Source organism: Pleurodeles waltl, chromosome 5 (genome assembly GCF_031143425.1).
Source record: "Pleurodeles waltl isolate 20211129_DDA chromosome 5, aPleWal1.hap1.20221129, whole genome shotgun sequence".
NCBI classification, from domain to species: domain Eukaryota; kingdom Metazoa; phylum Chordata; class Amphibia; order Caudata; family Salamandridae; genus Pleurodeles; species Pleurodeles waltl.
Window position 1 is genome coordinate 615,711,786 of NC_090444.1, and position 20,216 is coordinate 615,732,001.

Sequence of the window (20,216 nt, forward strand, 5' to 3'; positions counted from 1 at the left end):
CTGATAGTATTGATACCGACAGTTTGTCGGTTGACTGTAGTGGATCTGAATAGAAAAATCATCACGAGAGGTTTATTTCATGTTTTATGTTTAAAACAGCATTTTTGGCACCTTTCCTAGACAACTGGTGAAATCTTCTGTAACTGCTAAGGAATTGGGCCACAGTGACTGCGAACTCATTGTGAAAAATATAATTGACTTTCACAAAGGTACTCTTTTTAATTTTCATGCGTGAAAATTGCATATTTCTGTGTATATGACTAACGAAAATACGGGTGGGATTACTATGTTAGGTTATGGTTTACTTTAACTTTTTTTCCCCCTATTTGTCCGTCTGACATGTCACACCCCTGCGACGTATGAGGCACAATGGAAGGCAGTCAGATCTTGTCTTTAGACATTTAACCAAACTGATGCACATCTGCTGGTTTAATTGGTGGCGATGGTAGAACTAGCACCTTGACGTAAATCGTTTGCTTAATTCATTGTCCTTACAAGTCAAAGCCTTTGTGCTTTTCATTGTTATCACTAACTGCAGCAAGTATCATCTTTCAGTAAAGTTCAGAATTTCTTGTTGATGAGTCATTGAAACAACTTAGTTCATGAGGCTCTTTGTGCCTGTGAAATGTTATGTTATGTACATTTATGTAACCCCTCACTACATTTCATAGGCCCACAGTGCTTTCAAAATCTGGGTGCCTTTTATGACTTTGAGATACTTGTTGCATTCCGGATATGTTTCCTATTGTTTACAGAGGGGGGTGGTATTCAATAGGTGCTTGCGGAGTCTAGAACAGATTAGTGTATTGTTTATTGATGGATTATATTGTATAGTGGCCTTCTAGATCTTGTTATAGTTATGTGAGGACCAGTATGCTTATGGGTACCTGTGCGCCAAATCCTTGCCTTTTGTTTCATTCTGCTGGGTTGTGCGTTTATCCATTGCTTGCTTCATGCCGCAGTTATGTTTTGAGTCAGATTTGCCCATTAAGTGGAAGTAATTCTTGGCACAAACGGTGGTGGTACATTTGGATTAATTTAATGGTACTTGGTATTTAGACTGGTGATAATGTATAACAGTTGGCAAGGAGGAAACCACAAAGCTAACTATATGGCTTGGGGTCTGGGTGGTGTGCACGGTGGACTCAGGAGTTGTCTACTGTGTACACTTGGTGCAGTGTGAGGTGTGTCTATAACTGGATTGAATATATCTTTGATGTGACTAGTGCTGCCTACTATAAGGCCTGGAGACTTATTGTGTGCATGATGGCGCCATGAGAGCTGCCTTTTATATTGTGGTCGAGCAAGATATGCATATAATATGATCAGGTTGTGTTGTTGGTAAATGTGGCAAATGCTTAGATAGCTGTATAGCTTGGAGCCCTGTTCAGTGCTTGATATATGCGCTTGTAATTCTGAGGATCATTGTGCATGAATGCCGATGTGTCTGGGAGTCTGTGTGATGGATGTCTATTGCTGTGCTAAACTGTGCGCATGTATTTGTGATCTGTATACATTTTGCAAATGCAAGTGTGCGATCTATATGAATTTGTTCATAGAAGTGTGTTTGCACTAGACGAATATCAACCCTGTTTCCTTTATCAGTGGAAAAACAACTTTCGATTCCGCCACTGAACCTAGAGGCTCACCATTATGGTTTTAGCTCAGTTCTTTACTGATGCAAGTACAGGCCTATAAAGACAGAACCAGTAAGGTCTGTGTTACACACGCATCGGGTTTTATCAATGAAGTATTTTAGCACCCGGAAATACTGATACATAGGGGCATTGTTATTTGCAGAATGCAAAATTACAGAACTAATACAAGTTTTATGAATGGGGAATAATATAGGAAATCGCTACTTTTTAATAATGTCTAGAGGGAGGGGAGAATTGACGGTGGCGTGGTATTTTTGCATTACTTGTAAACGCAGTTCGCCTGGTAACTACCGATATTAGGTGAATTGGGCTTTGTGGGTCAGTCGGAACGTGGGCTTTAGGATTGTCTGTCTTCATATTTATTCATTGATTGAGCAGTGGGATTGAGACAAGTGCTTCATTTCGGTTTACAGGAATGCTTCTGTTTGAAAACAAAACAATTCATTTCCACCAGCTTTCAGTGTTTATTGAAAATTAGGGAGTTGGTGCTTTCAAATGCCGCCTTACTTAAACATTGTTCATTACTGTAAACATCTGAGCTATTCCGTGTTAACACGCTCGACAGCTTTTCCTAGTTGACTTTGTTGCATTGCCTAAAAGGTTGCCAATAACTGTTATTTTTTTAATAGCAACAACAGGATGTGTTCAAGGACTAAGAACCTTGGATATTTGTGCTTGATGCCTTGACCCGAGCCCACCAACTGATCAAGAAGTGTGTGTTTGCCTTGTGAGAGAGAGGGCAAGGGCTTAGATTAGTAGAAACATGAACATTCTGTGACAAATGGGTCTGCTTAAAGATGGCCTTTCCGCTGTAGATGTGAATATGCTCAGCATATGGTTGATACATTTGTGCTAGTTGCCATACATCTGGCAGTAGTGTTCTGTAGCATCTTACTGCTCCTGCCCTTGGGTGAGTCTGCTTTTCAAATATTTCTGCGGGCCTGATCAGTCATAAACAAAATAGAGGATAACCGACCTTTGAATGGTAAAATGCCACTGAATGCAACAGTATCAGCATCTTGCTTCCAAAGGGTAGCACTATTAGGGTGCGCTTTGAAGATTTCACAAAGCTCCTGCAAAACACAAGTGCTGAGTATGTTCTAATGACTTGATACTTATTGTTTACTCATATGGTTTTCATTGCAGCCTTGTCACACTTATCCTATCATGCTTTCTGTGTCATCAGAAAATACAGGTTTTAACCTCATAGCTAATAGGGACTTGTTACATCTCAAATTTTTTTTAGTGGATCAGACCATTTGCCACCTCTAAAAACTTTCGCACATGTGGCCCATAATGACATTTTTTGTTGGAAGTCCAAATTCGAGCATGAGCCATGGCTTGAAGCTGTAGCCGGGCCTGAGCTCTGCGAGGCCAGATACCTTTGTCACGTCTCGCTGAAACAGTTTTCTGCACAGCAAAAAACTCTGAGCAGGACTGACCTAATCTTTTTGCTCTGCCTGGGCAAGCTTCAGCACCTTCCACCTCAGTGGAAAAATAACTAAGTGCTACTTTTCTCCAGTGGCTGGAAAAGTTATTTTTGGTGAGCCATGCGGCCCCAAGCTTCTGAGGGCAGGATTTTTGTCACTAGATCACTCTCCATTTAGGGTTCCTGCAGCATCCAGTCACTGGCCCATCTTGAAGTCTGGAGCCATTCTGCTATTAATATTCCTGAAGCAGGACAATAAAAAATCCTAGCCCCTGGGTTCCAGGAGGCTGCCATGCCGGCGGTGGCGGAAAATACTGCCACCGGCATGGCAGTCTGGACCGCCATATAATAAACAAGGGAAGACTGCCACAGGCAGCCCTCCTCCACTGCCAGGCTTCTGCCGACAGGCAGCCTGACGATGGCTGATTTCTCTATCTGACAGGGCAGTGCTGCAAGCAGCGCTCCCCTCCGGATAGAAAACCCTTGTTCCTCCAGCCTTTCCCTGGGGGTTTTCCCCACCAGGGAAAGGCTGGCGGAAGGGGTGCTCCGGGGCCCCTGCACTGCCCATGCACTTGCCGCTTGGCGATTTTACGGGCAGTGATATGCGCGACGGGTGCTGCTGCACCCGCTGCACTGCGGCATTGACGACGGCTCCATGTGGTGCTGTCGGCAATGTCCTGGCCCGGCTGGCGAAAACACTGTTTCAGCCCGCTGGCCCAGTCGAATGTATATTATAGGGCCAGTGGGGTCTTCTAGGGGCTGGCGGTCTATATTTAGAATGCCAGCATGAACACTGCGGGGAATCCCTCTGTGTTCATAATGAGCCCCTAGGTGTCCTTGATTTTTCCAGGTGGAGCCTTTCGTGGTCTCAGAATATTCACAGGGGGTCACTAGCCAATAATTGAAGACATTTTACCACTCAATCCGAACTATTTTCTCCTAGCCCCTACATCTTTTAGCAGCACTCTCTATATGCCTTATGGTAAAATTACCCAGGAGCCCCTGTTTCAAGATGGCAGAGCCCTTCTGCCTCCAAGACCACCTCCCTTCAGCTACTTTGGGCACTCTCCCATATGAGTTCTACCCTCATGTGTGGCGACTCCTCGCCTCTTTAAAGAACACTACATCAGCCATTCACAACCTAGCTGCCTCTCCTATTACTCACTGATTTTATGCTTGTCTTTGACCATGTACTGTGCTCTGCTGCCCTTTCGCTAGGTTTGTGCTATAGAAATACCATGTACGTACTTGGAAACATACTGCGTGCGTTTCCTTCTGTTCTGCTAATCCCAGGAGTCCTCTTGAAGATAAGTAGTTTCTAGTGACAGTGATACTCATTGGTAAAGGGCAAATTGTGCTGCATATTTGTGGTAATCATAAAGTGTGCCTTTCACAAAAATGCTGCTCGGTCTATCATCTGCCACTGCTGCGGGCAGTGCTAAGTCACAAACTGTGAGCTGGCAGACTCGCCAGCAGTATTGTGCCTTGGAACACGTGGCGAAACAGTGCCGATTTCAATTGAAAGCTATGCTGTCTCGGGCACCAGAGAGCCTGCTTTTCAGCGCTGCACAGGGTAGCATGGGTGTGTGGAATTCACAGGAGACATTGGGGGTAGCAGAAGAGTTAGATGCAGCAAAAGGGTGCGTAGGCAAAAAGGGATATTGGGAATGAGGGTCACAGTAGCCATATTGAAGCGAGTGTTGGGGCCACGGAAGACACAGAGCTATTGAGAGGATGAGGTTATGGGGGTGATAAAGGTGACATAGTGTAGCAGGGTGGTAGTGGGAGGGGTCCAAGGGCCAGTACTGTCCACAGGGGACAAGCTGCAGCAAGGGGGGGGGGGGGTCTTAATAGGATGAATACAAATAGATAGCAGTCACCTCATCTCTTAAACGTTGTGAAGAGACTTCAGCCTGTTTTGCACATGAGAGAGAGGCCTATGCTTTTGAAAGTGGTGTTGGCAGGCGGGTGACAGAGGAATTTAACACATCTGCTGCTTGCTGGCATATTAATCACCTGCATGTATTGGCCCAGAGATAGCAGGGAGCCAATAAAAAAAAATCAGTCTCATTTACAAAATAAGTCGATTTTTGCAGACTCAATTTTGCATTTGTTATTTATATGTGTTTTTTCATCACAAAACTGCTAGCTCCTGTGGGTGTCTGGTAATTGCTCCTTAGTGACCAAGGCAGTGTTGGTATCTGGACCTTCTACAAATATCAATAAAACTATACAAACTAAATCTGCTTTCTAGGTTCAAGGCCAGCTCTTCCACCTGAGCTGGATGATGAATCTTGAAGCATGGCTCCTGAAATAAGACAGTATGGTGACTTAAACTAGCGTAATTTACACATTGGCATTCTGAAAGAGGCATAGAGCCCTTCAGCTAGGACTGTGTATGCCTGTAAATAGGAAAGATGCTGCTTGTGGTGCCGGCAGCTATGTTTTTCAGCAAAACTAATCCTTGTATGCTTGCTACATGGTGCCCAGTCTAAGCTACAATTCGCTTTAGAGTCCACCCTGCTGCAAATGTTGCTTATAAAAAATGTCCTGATCAACTTTCTTTAAAAATAATACAATAATCAAAGTCACCCGGAAAGCTTAAAGAAAATCTTTCCTTCACTTTTGTGGGAGCTCAATTTAGTACTTTCAAAATTGGGGAGTCCTCCATTTGAACGTATCCACAAGACTTCATTGCAGTGTCTGGCATGGAAGACAACATTTTAGTTGCTATCACTTTAGCATCCAGAACAGGTGAGTCTGCTGTTGAACATCAAACCAACTTCCTTACAAATAGAATAGTGATGAGAACCTATTCTTCCTTTCTTCCTAACGTGTTCAGAATTTCACACCAGTTAAAGTATCACCCTTCCAGTCCTTTTTTTCCCAAGCAATCCATACACTCCAGCTAAACGTTATTTGCACTCACTGAACGTAAGGAAGGTTTTATGTATCTATTTGGGTAGATTAGGGGTAAACATCCCCATCCATTCACCAGGGTCTGAAAGTCTGAAAATACCAGGGCATGTGGGGAGGTCAGGCCCTTACCCATGGACTGCTCCTTCAACAGTGAAACTCTTGTTGTCTAGTGGAACCGCCAGGTCATTGCATTCCATTGTGATTGGTTGGTTCTTTGTAATATAAGAGAGGTATCTCTGGAAAGCTGAGTTTCTCAGCTTTTCAGCAATACTTCACTTTTGGCATAGTTCCCTGCCAGCTCGGAGAATGGGGCTGTTTTAAGGCCCTTTGCACTTGCAGTGAAGCCAGGAACCTTTCTGATCCTGCAGCTGACACAGTTGCATCAGTTGAAGTACTGTCACACTGCCGTGGGGCGAGATAGTCTCCTGTTCCAACCCAGGGTTGCATGACGGGCAGGGCACCAGAGTGAAAGCAGTACACAACAAGCATTTGCAATGCAATAGGTTTCACATTTTTGAGAGTTAGAGCTATTTGCGTTGTAAATGACAGTGTCTTTTACCTATGTGTTTTGGTTTGGAGTGTAGTGGATATATGCCAGGTGCCACAGCAACCCTCCCAGTCCTGTCGCTGCAGGAGAGAGGACACAACAAGGCCACCATCTTGGTAGGGTTTGTCTCATTCTTACAGACTGGCTGTGGTACCCTAGAGATGCAACCCTTTTTAGTGTGTTTACCTAAACTTTTATAGCACCAAACAAGCTACAAAGAAGCAACTCTGTGGCTTTTAACCTGGAGAATGAGAGGGGCAAAAGAGTTAGGGTCAAAGAAAAGGGGGCAGCCATATATTTCTGTGTGTTAAACTTTTAAAGGAATTATTCCTCTACATTGGCAATACCAGCCTAACTTTTAAAAACATTGACTGTATACAAAGAGAATAACAGGAGAGGCAGCTTAACTGCAAATGAATTATGGTGATTTTGTTAAGAATGGTACCTGCTTGGCAGCACTATGAAATAGCAGAACCTGGATTTCTAAGCGCTATATTAAAAAAAACAAGGTATTCCCAGGCTGCCCTGAAACGCACAAGATAAAGAACCCTAGGGGGAGAGGATGTGGCTTAAGGGCCAGAGCTGTCGACCTTGGAGCTGGGGAACCTGGTTCGAGTCTTGTTGCCGGCTCAACATCCTGTGATTCTGAGCAAATCACTTAAACTCCCTTAGCTACCAAAAATGAATGTATTTTTGTGTAATGTAACTGGTGCTCATGCAAAGTGCTGTAATACCTTTGTATTGAGTTTGCGCTAACTGAACTCTATTTGAAGAGGCCCAATTTACATCCAAAGGCTAGATGTTTTTTGCTATCAAGCTTGATGCCGTGAAGTTCTTGGGTCTGAAGTCACGGCTCCTTTTCCACCATTTTGGAGACAACACCGTTCGCCATCTTCTTGCCTAGAACTAACCTATGTGCTTGTTTGAAGGTTTTCAAGAGCATCTGCTGTAGCCTAGTGTTAAGCTCTACTCAAGTAAGTTGTTTAATGCACCCACTGCAGAGGTCTTGACAGAATGTGAATGTCACAGATTACAATCCTGACCTTGCTTTTTCACCTCTTAATCTGTTCAAGGTTGATGCAAGTGAATTATAAAGATTTTGTTAAGAATGGCATCTGCTTTGTAGCGCTATGAAATGGCAGAACCTGTCTTACCAAATGGTGTGGTGTGTGTGTGTGTGTGTGTGTGTATATGTATATATATATATATATATATATATATATATATATGTGTATGTGTATATATATGTGTGTGTGTGTATATGTGTGTGTATATATATATATATATATATATATATATATATATATATATATAAATAAACATATATAAACATAAACACAGGTTATTCCCAGACTGCCCCAACATGCATCAGACAAAGAACCCTAGGGGAGAGGATGTGGGGTTAAAGCCAGAGCTGGCAACTTTGAACCTGGGGAACACGGTTCAAGTCTCGGTGCTTGCTCAACATCCTGTGATTCTGGGCAAATCACATAATCTACCCTTACAACTAAAAAATAATGTGTTCTTGCGTAATGTAACCTTTGCCCATTTAAAGTGCTGTAATACCTTTGTATCAAGTTTGCATTATGTAAAACTGCAAAAAAAATAAAATAAGCCACAGCGTCCCCCACTCCAGTCCAGGGGAAAGTCGTCCGGCAGGGAACGGGTAGGGGTGCTTCCATCGTCGGCAGCACCATACCCGCAGGACACCGCTAGGCCATATTAGTTCCCATAATACGGCTGGTGGAGTCATACGGGCGGCAGGGCCAGTGTTGGAACTGCCCAAGCGCCTCCGCCCGCCAGCACGACTACCGCTGGATTTCCACCCAAAGTGGAACCAGTGATATGGTGGACAGAAGACCGCCAGCACTGGTGGTCTTCTGGCGCCCCCGCGGCTTTGGCGGTCTTCGGTGAAGACAGCCAAAGTCGTAATGAGGGCATTAGCCTTTTCACCTCTTCATCTCTACAAGGTCAATGCAAATTAATCATAGTGAGTTTCTTAAGAATGGCACCTGCTTTGCAGGGCTATGAAATGCTAGAACCTGTATGACCAAGAGCTATATTAAAAAACAAAACGAGTTATTGCCAGACTGCCCCTACATGCACCAGACAAAGAACCCTGGGGGAGAGGATGTGGCATAAGGGCCAGAGCTACCGACTTTAAAGGTGGGGAACACAGTTCGAGTCTCGACGCAGGCTCAACATCCGTTGATTTTGGACAAATCGCTTAATCTCCCCTTGCTACCAAAAATGAATATGTTCTCTTGTAATGTAACCAGTGCTCATGTAAAGTACTGTAATACCTATGTATTGAGTTCGCGCTATATAAAGATGCCAGAAAATAAATAAATATTGCGCTCCAGTACCTTTGTGTCGAGTTTGTGCTACATAAAACAGCAAAAAAAAAAAAAAGACATCGCAAAGAAACAGCAAGATGCCTGAAGCCGAGGAAGACGAAGAAACAACATACCACCATGAGCGAAGCAGCGAGACAAAAGAAACAAGCATTTACAATGCAACGGGTCTCACGTTTGCTCATGTTAGAGCTGATCGCGTTGTAAACTCCTAACCCCACTTTTCACCTATCGGGCAAAAGTGCATTTATGTACATAACCCGAAAATGTGAAATTAACTATGTAAGGCGCTCGACTTCTGCCAAGCGAGATTGCGCTTGTAAATTAGAGAAAAAGAAGTCCACGAGCCCGATGGAAAACAGCGAGCCTCGCATATTTTCTGTACTTGGTCGCTGCGCTCGAGGAGGGCTAGCCACCGGAAAAGGAATGAGTTATGCCTGCCTTCGACTAATGAAAGCAAGCAGATTTTATTAGGCAAGCCCACGAACCAATAAAAAACACTGACGTGAAGTTGACAGGGCTCCGAGCCCTTTTCTATTTACAAAAGAGTCTCCCTGCGATACGCATGCGCATGCAACGCAGGCTCGACCCTAAAAATAGTACGCCGACACGTACCTATCTGACCCATTGTGCAATAATCCATATAACAGGGTCAGTCTCCAAGGCAGTAACAAAACAGCCTCAAGCAGGGACAGAGGTAAAGTATTTACCAACGACATCAAGGGTTTTTGAAAGGCAGGAACGAGTGAAAGTGATGGGTGTGAGATGGGCGTGGTTAAAGCCCACAGAATAGATTACCACAGGTCGTGCGCGCTGCTATGCTCGACCTAAAAAGGTCTCAGGAGGGCCAAATGGCTATTACATTTTAACAAAGATAAGTATAGCTTTTTTGTAGGTGGTTAAGAGAATGTCCGCATGCCATCGGTGATTTTGTGCATCTCCGAACCCAAAAGCGTGTACTGCATTGTGTGGCAAGAGTAGGTCCCTGCACATGGTGACGCCTGGTTAATGGTTTTAATCTGATGAAGGAACCGTATTATGGGCTTTTTGAGCATTCTCAACTTACCTGTACCCCACCGGTTCGCTTCCTCTGTTCCTTGACAGGAAACAGATGAAATTTCAACACCACACCTGGCAATTCATTGCTTTGTCTGGTGATATTCCAACTAGTGTAAATAACCTACCGAAATGCGCAATATACTGATATCCCATACCACACGTATATATAGTAAAAAGCTAGGCCTATTAGCTTTGTCGATGGTTGTTTCTTTGTAATCTTGGAGTTATGTGACTTTACCATGGAAAACATCCTTCAATAGGTCCTTCTAAAAAAAAAAAAAAAAAAAAAAGTTCAATCAATTTAAAACAATTTCAGCCAAAAGCGTTTTCATCATCACATTCTACTTTCTTATTTTGTCAAAGGCAAAAATGCATGCAGATGAAAAAGTGGTTTGGACATAATTTGGGTATTGGAGGTCAGGTGTATAAGGATCATTGGCAATGGTTTAACAGGGTACTATGTTACATGTGTATGTTGTCAAGTTTACATTCTACCTGAAAATCCTTGTTTCTATTTCTTGTAGGAAAGTTCTGCAACTTCTGGCAGTAAACGTTGGGTGTCGCAGTGGGCCAGTTTGGCTGCTAACCATACCGGTCATGAACAGGATGATGACAGAATTGAGTTCCGTAAGCCGACTTCCCTAGAAAATGGTAGTTAAGCTCTAACCATTCACAAATGTTTTGGGGTCATTACAGTAATTGTTTTAGCTATTACCTTTTTTCGAATACAACAAAGGTATTGATGAATATCTTACTACAGAGTTGACTTATACATTCTGTTTGTGGGATTCAATATTTGATGATGCATACAGAACCTAAAATAGCCTTCATCTAAAACTATAGCAGGTAACAGATCTGGTGCTTTTGTTGTCATTCACATCTTTCACTAGAGATCTGCCTTTGAATGTGATTCAAGTTTTGAAAAACAGAAAAGTAGCTGGAATGGGAATGTGCACTTTACTGTGAGGCCAGAGTGTCATTAGAAGAGCAGACACCTCAGGGCAGGTACTTGGGAGCAACAAGAACATTTTAATGTGCCGTGACTGTTTTCTCACTGAACAGAAGCCCTTAAAAGGGATCCTTAGTTTCTATTGGCTACATCCGATTTCACCTCTTACTTAGTAAACCACGTGTTTTGGAAAATAGGTGCAGGGTCAGCTACCTTGCAGCCTGGTGCACTCAAATGCTTCCAAACTCAAAGCAGTCTTCTGGGAAACCTAGATCACATATTTCAGGGGCATTAGACTTCTCTGGCCTTTTCTCCAGTGTTCTTCTTGCTCACTACTTAACGTCCTAAACTGCAAGGTACAGCTTCCAGGAGACTAGTATGCAGGGGAAACAGTGTCACCTACACTCTTCAGTCAGGGCTCCAACTCCTGTAATACTTCTCACTGGTATGCTGTCATTTATGTCCCTGGAACCACAGGGGACCAGCTGGTCTAAACCTGGAAAGCACTTCCAAATATTTGGTCCGAGGGAGAGGAGAACTAACCATGATTCTCTCGTAGGGGATTTCCATGTATAGTCATAAGCACTGAATAGTTCCGCGCGCCTGCGGGGACCCCGGACCACTGATCTGAAGTATATTCTTAAGTGTAAATACCAGCTCTTTGAAAAAGGTCTGTCAAAAAAAACACTTAAGAATAACAATGTGCAGCCTATGTGAACAGCTACACAGGCCAAATTGTTAAAAGAAAAACAGTTGTAGTGTAAATTCACGTTTAAACATCTATTTATTCTAGAAATGTAATAACAAATACATTCTCATATTCTATTTACACCTCTCATGAGAATAAACAATGCAGGGCAGTGTAGCCCATAGGCTGCCATTGTACAGAATGTAAATAGAGCTGTGCCTTTAAGAAAGTAAAGTCTTCCTGTTTCCCATCATGCACAGCAAAAGGCAGTTGCCTCAGTTCTTTTTTCCGGCTCCTTTCTGACAGGACCCTGAAGCATTGAGCTCTACCTCACAAAGCCTTTTTGTGACAGAAATTCATTCAAAATCTTTTGAATTTCAATTTCACTCGACGTTTTTAATATTGAGTGATCATTTCCTACTCTTTTCTGTTAAATTCTGACAGAATTTTGAGGTTTTTCTATTTAGAAATGCCTTCACTTTTTGATAAATGCCCTTCTTGTGGCAGAAAAAAGGCTAAAACAGATCCACATCGGGTCTGTATAATTTGCCTTCCATCCAGCCACAAACCGGAGTCGTGTGACATCTGTAAAACTTTCTCCAGAAGAACTCTTCGTGATGGGGGAGAAAATCCGACTTCAGGCGAGAGAGGACAGGAGGAAAAGTGGTCATTCCACCACAGAGCGAGGAGAAGGTCAGTCTTCTACCAGGGCTCACCCTGTTTCCTCTATAACTCCTACCAGACCTGCTCAAAAACGACACAGGTCTCCGACGTCGTCGACGTCGAGACAGGGAACGGCGCCAACATGCTCGCCGTCGAGGAGTGGTTCACCGGCGAGGAAGAAGTATCGTTCGCCGTCGACAGCCATTTCGCCGTCGAGACGGCGTGGACGCTCGCCGTCGAGAGGATCTGGCTCGCCGTCGACACGGCAAGGGCGATCGACGTCGAGGGAGAGTGCTCGCCATCGGAGACGTTCGCCGTCACCACAGCGATGTCGAGGGTCGTCGTCGAGAGGTTCTCAACGGCGAGAGGAATCGACGTCAAGAGGCACTCGCCGTCACCGCACTTCGACGTCGAGGAGTGTGTCGACGTCGAGGCGACAATCAAAGAGACCTAGAAGGGTTTATACCACGTCAGAATCCTCGGCCTCACTCATCCTGCTTCCAGCGTCTCCACAGCTCTCTCCTCAACAGTCGCCGTTGCCGCAGACACCATTAACACCTACGGCTCCTCCTCTGGCTCCTTCTTCAGAGTCAGTTCTGAGGACTCCAACGCGATCCGTAAGGCATTCTGGACATTCCTCCAGACGTTCATCTTCGTCTCTGCACCATCGTCATGAGTCACGGCAGAGATCTCAGCATTCACATCATAGACATTCTTCTTCGTCTACACAGGACTACTCTCCAACCCTATCGGACTCACCGTCCCCGAGAGTGTCCCCCATAGATGATGTGAATACATTCCAGGAGGTCTTGGTGCAAGGGGTGACCAAACTGAATATCCCGTTGGCGGTACCTGCCCCATCGACATCAGTAATCTTCGAGACCTTGCATCAGAGGACATCTTCGAGACCTTTGCTTCCACTGGTTCCGGGTCTTATTGAACCGGCAATGGATATTTTTCTTACACCGGCCGCAACGAAGTCTGCTCCTTCCAGACTTATTAAGAAGTATCGTCCACCAGAACAAGATCCTCTATTCTTGAGGTCGGACCCAGTACCGGACTCGGTGGTTATAGTAGCGGCAAAGAAATTGCACTCTACATCACCGTCTTCCTCCTCACCTCCGGATAAAGAGAGCAGAAAGATCGATGCTGCAGGCCGAAAAGTATGCTCTACTGCAGCCATCACAATGAAAGCAGCCAGCGCCACTGCTTTATTAGGGAGATATGATCGGGCCCTCTGGGACTCTATACTGCAGTTTGCGGAGCATCTTCCTAAGGACAAAAGGGAAGATTTCCTGGAGGTCGTGGGTGAGGGAGCCATGGTTTCTAACCAGATAATAAGTGCTGCGGCTGATTCTTCGGTACTATCCACGCATAATTATGCTCACGGTTTACGCTAAGAAGACATGCATGGTTGCGACTAACATCCCTCAAACCAGAAGCACAGCAGAGAATACAAAATTTACCTTTCTCAGGCTCCACTTTGTTCGGCTCTCATGCCGATGACGAGATGGCCAGGATGAAGTCTGAGCTAGATACCCTAAAAGCGGTAGGCATGGAACGCCCGAAAGAAAAACGAAAGGTATTCCGTCCATATCAGCGAATACTTTTTACCCACAGGTATCAACCACACTGGATGTCTTCACGCCCCCAGCAGCAGCAGCAGCATCAAAGGGGCTTCTCCACACACCGAAGGTCGACAAGGGGTCGTTCAACACCTCAAACTCAGACAACTCGACAGGCTCCCGCATCTAAGCCCTGAATCTTCGCTTCCCCCTCCTCCGTTATCCACTCCGGTAGGGGGAAGTATCTCAAATCATCTGGACGAGTGGCTACACATCACATCAGACGCCTGGGTATTGAATATTGTGAGACATGGTTACGCTCTCAGATTCACCAGTCCTCCACCATCTGTTCCACCCAAACCATCCAGCCACCACCTCGAAGCTCTTCAGTTAGAAGTCACTATTCTATTACAAAAAAGAGCCATAGAACCCGTCCCGATCAACCAGCAAGGGAAAGGGATTTAATCGAGGTATTTCCTTGTGCTGAAAAAAGACAAGCAAGAGTTTCGTCCCATTTTAGATCTAAGGACAGCAAACAAGTGGATTCGCAAAGAGAAATTCAGGATGCTATCCTTGCACCAAATTTACCCACATCTTCGTCAGGGCGACTGGCTCTGTGCGATAGACCTTTGCGACGCTTACTTTCATATTCCGGTGACCAAGAAACATCGAAAATTCCTAAGGTTCACCGTCGGAAAACGTCATTACCAATTTGCGGTTCTACCCTTCGGCCTCAAATCAGCGCCGAGAACGTTTTCCAAATTGCATGGCGGTGCTAGCCGCCCACTTGAGGAAACATCGAATATTTGTCTACCCCTATCTAGACGATTGGCTCATAAAGCCTCCAGTTATCTAGAGGCGCAACAACATTTCAAATGGGCTCTACAGCTGTTACAGAATCTCAGTCTTCAAGTCAATCTCCTGAAGTCCACAGCAACGCCTGTTCAGAGGTTGCATTACTTAGGAGCCATTATAGATACAAATCTAGGAAAGGTGTTTCCTTCGGAGGAACGATGATTATCGATTCTGCAAAAGTGCAAACAACTACAGGAAACTCCACAGACCACTGCAAGAGTAATAGCTTCTCTAGTGGGCTCGATGGCGTCTTGTATCCATCTCGTTCCCAATGCTCGCCTCCATATGAGACCATTACAGGAAAACCTGGAGGATCAATGGTGTCAACTGATGGACGATTGGGAGAGCAAAGTCCTCCTTTCTCCCCACGCCCTACAGTCCCTCAAGTGGTGGTGTTTACCCAACAATCTCTTGGTGGGGATTCCGTTCCAACAACAGCCTCCAGCTCAAACCATCGTAACAGATGCGTCACTGCTCGGATGGGGAGCGCACATGGAACATCTTCGAGTACAAGGCAAGTGGTCACAGAGAGAGAGTCTCTATCATATCAACCTGCTGGAGGTTCGCGCAGTCCACCTTGCGCTCAAAGCCTTCCTTCCCTCTCTGAGAGCGGAAACTCTCCTTCTCCAGACAGACAACGTGGCCACTATGTACTACGTAAACAAACAAGGAGGCACCAGGTCCAGGATTTTATCCAGAGAGGCTCAGACAATCTGGCATTGGCTTCTAGCCAGGAACCTGTCGCTAGTGGCAACTCACCTGCCTGGCATCCAGAATGTTCAAGCGGATGCCCTCAGTCGCGTAATGGACGAGAACCCTTTTCGCGCTATGGGGTACCCCCTCTATGGACCTATTCGAAACCCCAGAAAACAAAAAATGCCAAAACTTCGCCTCCAGATATTATGATCCAGGGACACTGGGGAATGCCCTGTGGATAATCTGGTCAGGAGCATTTCTTTACGCCTTTCCACCGCTTCCCCTGATTCCGGTGGTCCTCCAGAAGTTATCCAATGCTCAGTCCAAAATGATCCTGATTGCTCCGGAATGGCCACGCCAATGGTGGTTCCCAGACCTTCTTCACCGGTCACTCAAACCACACATCAGGCTGCCTTATCGTCCGGACCTGCTCACGAAGTTCAGAGGGCAGATATCTCATCCCAACCTCTCATCGTTGAGTTTGGCAGCATGGCTCCTGAGCTAGTGCAATATGGACACTTGAACCTACCTCAGGACTGTATGGAGATCCTGAAAGAAGCAAAGCGCCCTTCCACACGATCGGCTTATGCAAGCAAGTGGAAGAGATTCTGTGTGTGGTGTTTAGACAACAACATTGACCCGGTATCCTGTGGAGAGGAATCTATCCTGCCATACTTGTTAAGTTTGGCAAAATCGGGCTTACAACTGTCATCAATAAAAGTACACTTGGCGGCTGTAACGGCATACAGAAAGAGCCCTTCACAAACTTCCTTTTTTCGGATTCCAATTATTAAGGACTTCCTGGAAGGTTTAAAAAAGGTCTTTCCTCCCATTAGAAAGCCATCTCCTCCATGGGAACTGAATGTTGTCTTATCGCGTCTGATGCTACCTCCATTCGAGCCAATACATAAGGCATCACTTCAGCATCTCACATGGAAAACTGCTTTTCTGGTGGCAATCTCTTCAGCGCGTAGGGTTAGCGAAATCCAGGCCCTTTGCGCTCAAGAGCCCTACACGGTTTTTCATTCTGCGAAAGTGGTAATGAGGACTCATCCAAAATTTTTACCAAAAGTCGTCTCCGACTTTCATGTGAACCAAACCATTTCATTACCAACTTTCTTTCAAAATCCAACTACTCCTGCTGAGAGAACTCTGCACTCTCTAGATGTAAAGAGGGTTTTGAAATTTTACTTGGACAGGACAAAATGCTTAAGTAAATCACAACAGCTCTTTGTTAACTATGGCCCAGTTAGAACAGGGTTGGGCACGTCTAAGCAATCTTTATCCAGGTGGATTGTTTCATGTATAATGTTATGTTATCAGTTAGCGAACAAATCCCTTGGTGGTAGGCCAAAAGCCCACTCTACTAGAGGGAAAGCAGCTACTGCAGCCTTGATGAGAAATGTCCCTTTGGCAGAAATATGCAAGGCTGCCACTTGGAAGTCGGTCCATACCTTTACTCAGCATTACTGCCTTGATACAGACGCTAGGGCAGATGCGCAGGTTGGACAGGCCTTGCTTAAGAATTTATTTGCATGTCTCATGTTTTTTGTCAGTATTCTTCTGTCTACTCCACCGCGGTTATGGGGATGGGCTTGCTACTCTATTCAGTGCTTATGACTATACATGGAAATCCCCTACGAGAGAAGGAATGGGTTCTTACCTGTAACTCCAGTTCTCTCGTAGGGGTATTTCCACGATAGTCATAAGCAACCCTCCCTCCTCCCCGGTGGAGTTGACATAGAACAGGTTGCCATAAATATTATTGATGTTGGTACTCCAAACAAATGTTTTGTTCCTTCATGTCAGGTTACAAGCCTTCAAAAAGAACTGAGGCAACTGCCTTTTGCTGTGCATGATGGGAAACAGGAAGACTTTACTTTCTTAAAGGCACAGCTCTATTTACATTCTGTACAATGGCAGCCTATGGGCTACACTGCCCTGCATTGTTTATTCTCATGAGAGGTGTAAATAGAATATGAGAATGTATTTGTTATTACATTTCTAGAATAAATAGATGTTTAAACGTGAATTTACACTACAACAGTTTTTCTTTTAACAATTTGGCCTGTGTAGCTGTTCACATAGGCTGCACATTGTTATTCTTAAGTGTTTTTTTTGACAGACCTTTTTCAAAGGGCTGGTATTTGCACTTAAGAATATACTTCACATCAGTGCTCCGGGGTCCCCGCAGGCGCGCGGAACTATTCAGTGCTTATGACTATCATGGAAATACCCCTACGAGAGAACTGGAGTTACAGGTAAGAAACCATTCCATCTTCCTCCAAGTAGACACTGCATATGGATTGAATGATAAGATTTCAGCTTATTTTAAGAATGTTTTCATAATGAAATCATCCCATTTTTGCAGTCCCACCTCTCATTTTACTGGCAACAGTCCACAATATCGCGGCTAATTTTTTTTCAGGATGGCAAGATAACAAGGCTGCTATGTTGCACTCTCTCCACCCACCCAGAGGCAGGCATATTATAACAAGATCCACCGCTTCCCTAGCAAGAGCTCCACTATGGCTGGCTCTCTGTACAGGGCACCTCAGCAATGGAGCATTTTAGCTTTGTGACACACTTGTTTCATATGTGAGGTAACACCAGGGCTCTGTGGTACATATTATCTTTGTCCCTGGTTTTCCTTTATTAAGCCGCCACCCTTCCCGCCAGTGCTCTGTCAGCAGGCCATCTTTTTCCCCCAGATCCTGTGTGCGTCCTGTGGAATCAAGTTACTGACAATGATTGGAGAAAGGACAACCAATTTGAAGACTTGCCAGTCTTCAGGCAGAAGGAATCAACTTTTGCAAGCATCATGTTTGGTGCATGTTCATCAACAATCCATGTTCGCCATTTAGTTGTATTTTAACTGTTGCAGTGCCACAAAGATGATTTTTTCTTGTGTTCCTATGAAAAAAATGAGTTATTTTAAAATCAGTTGTTGTTCAATTGGAAAGGCTACTTTAGTCTTATGCAGCATGTAGCACTTTTGAGTTTGATTACTACTGACACGTGCTGGCCTTTACTTGACTTTGCTCACGTTTATACCTTATGTGCCTAGGCCTTGAGGGCTCCAAGGCACATATGGGCTTTGTAAGGAAATGCCTGTTTGACATGGCTACCCCCTAACTTTTTGCCTTTGCTGATGCTAAGTTTTGATTGAAAGTGTGCTGGGACCCTGCTAACCAGGCCCCAACACCAGTGTTCTTTCCCTAAACTGTACCTTTGCTTCCACTATTGGCACAGCCCTGGCACTCAGATAAGTCCCTTGTAACTGGTACCCCTGGTACCAAGGGCCATGATGCCAGGGAAGGTCTCCAAGGGCTGCAGCATGTCTTATGCCACCGTGGGGGCCCCTCACTCAGCACATGCACACTGCCTCACAGCTTGTGTGTGCTGGTGGGGAGAAAAAGACTAAGTCGACATGGCACTCCCCTCAGAGTGCCATGCCCAACCTCACACTGCCTGTGGCATAGGTAAGTCACCCCTCTAGCAGGCCTTACAGCCCTAAGGCAGGGTGCACTATACCACAGGTGAGGGCATATGTGCATAAGCACTATGCCCCTACAGTGTCTAAGCAAAACCTTAGACATTTTTAAGTGCAGGGTAGCCATAAGAGTATATGGTCTGGGAGTTTGTCAAACACGAACTCCACAGTTCCATAATGGCTACACTGAAATTTGGGAAGTTTGGTATCAAACTTCTCAGCACAATAAATGCACACTTATGGCAGTGTGCAATTTATTGTAACATACACCCAGATGCTATCTTAGAGATGCCCCCTGAATACCAATCCAACTTCTAGTGTAGGCTGACCAGTTTCTACCAGCCTGCCACACACCATACATGTTGCTGGCCACATGGGGAGAGTGCCTTTGTCCCTCTGTGGCCAGGAACAAAGCCTGTACTGGGTGGAGGTGCTTCGCACCTCCCCCTGCAGGAACTGTAACACCTGGCGGTGAGCCTCAAAGGCTCACCCCTTTTGTTACAGCACCCCAGGGCATCCCAGCTAGTTGAGATGCCCGCTGCTCCGGCCACTGCCCCTACCTTTGGCTGCAAGGCTGGAGGAGATAATGAGAAAAATAGGGTGGAGTCACCCACCAGTCAGGACAGCCCCTAAGGTGTCCTGAGCTGAGGTGACCCCTGCCTTTAGAAATTCTCCATCTTGAGTTTGGAGGATTCCCCCAATAGGATTAGGGATGTGCCCCCCTCCCTACAGGGAGGAGGCACAAGGAGGGTGTAGCCACCCTCAAGGACAGTAGCCGCCGGCTACTGCCCTCCCAGACCTAAACATACCCCTAAGTTCAGTATTTAGGGGCACCCCAGAACCTAAGAAACTAGATCCCTTCAACATGAAGAAACAAGGACTGCTGACCTACAAGCCTGCAGAGAAGACGGATGACGACAACTGCTTTGGCCCCAGCCCTACCGGCCTGTCTCCAACTTCAAAAACCTGCAACCAGCGACGCATCCGACAGGGACTAGTGACCTCTGATGCCTCAGAGGACTGCCCTGGACTAAAGGACCAAGAAACTCCCGTGAGCAGCGGCCCTGCTCAAAACCAGCAACTTCTTTGCAACAAAAAAGCAACTTCCAAAGACTTCACGTTTCCCGCCGGAAGCGTGAGACTTCACACTCTGCACCCGATGCCCCCGGCTCGAGATCCAGAGAACAAACACCACAGGGAGGACTCCCCGGCGACTGCGAGCACGTGAGTAGCCAGAGACTACCCCTCTGAACCCCCACAGTGACGCCTGCAGAGAGAATCCAGAGGCTCCCCCTGACCGGGACTGCCTGTAACAAGGGACCCGACGCCTGGAACCAGCAC

The 20,216-nt window shown here is 45.5% G+C and overlaps 1 protein-coding gene across 7 annotated transcripts in view; it reads left to right on the forward strand.

The window, feature by feature from the left end:
• CEP170 (centrosomal protein 170) overlaps positions 1-20,216 on the forward strand; it is a 556,616-nt gene that overhangs the window by 326,277 nt on the left and 210,123 nt on the right. For 5 of the 7 annotated variants that reach the window (XM_069234469.1, XM_069234471.1, XM_069234466.1 and 2 more), the window contains one exon: positions 10,491-10,617. In XM_069234469.1, coding sequence (XP_069090570.1) covers positions 10,491-10,617 — 127 coding nt within the window. The remainder of the gene's footprint in view (positions 1-10,490; positions 10,618-20,216) is intronic. The other 2 variants (XM_069234467.1, XM_069234470.1) reach the window with 1 other exon arrangement.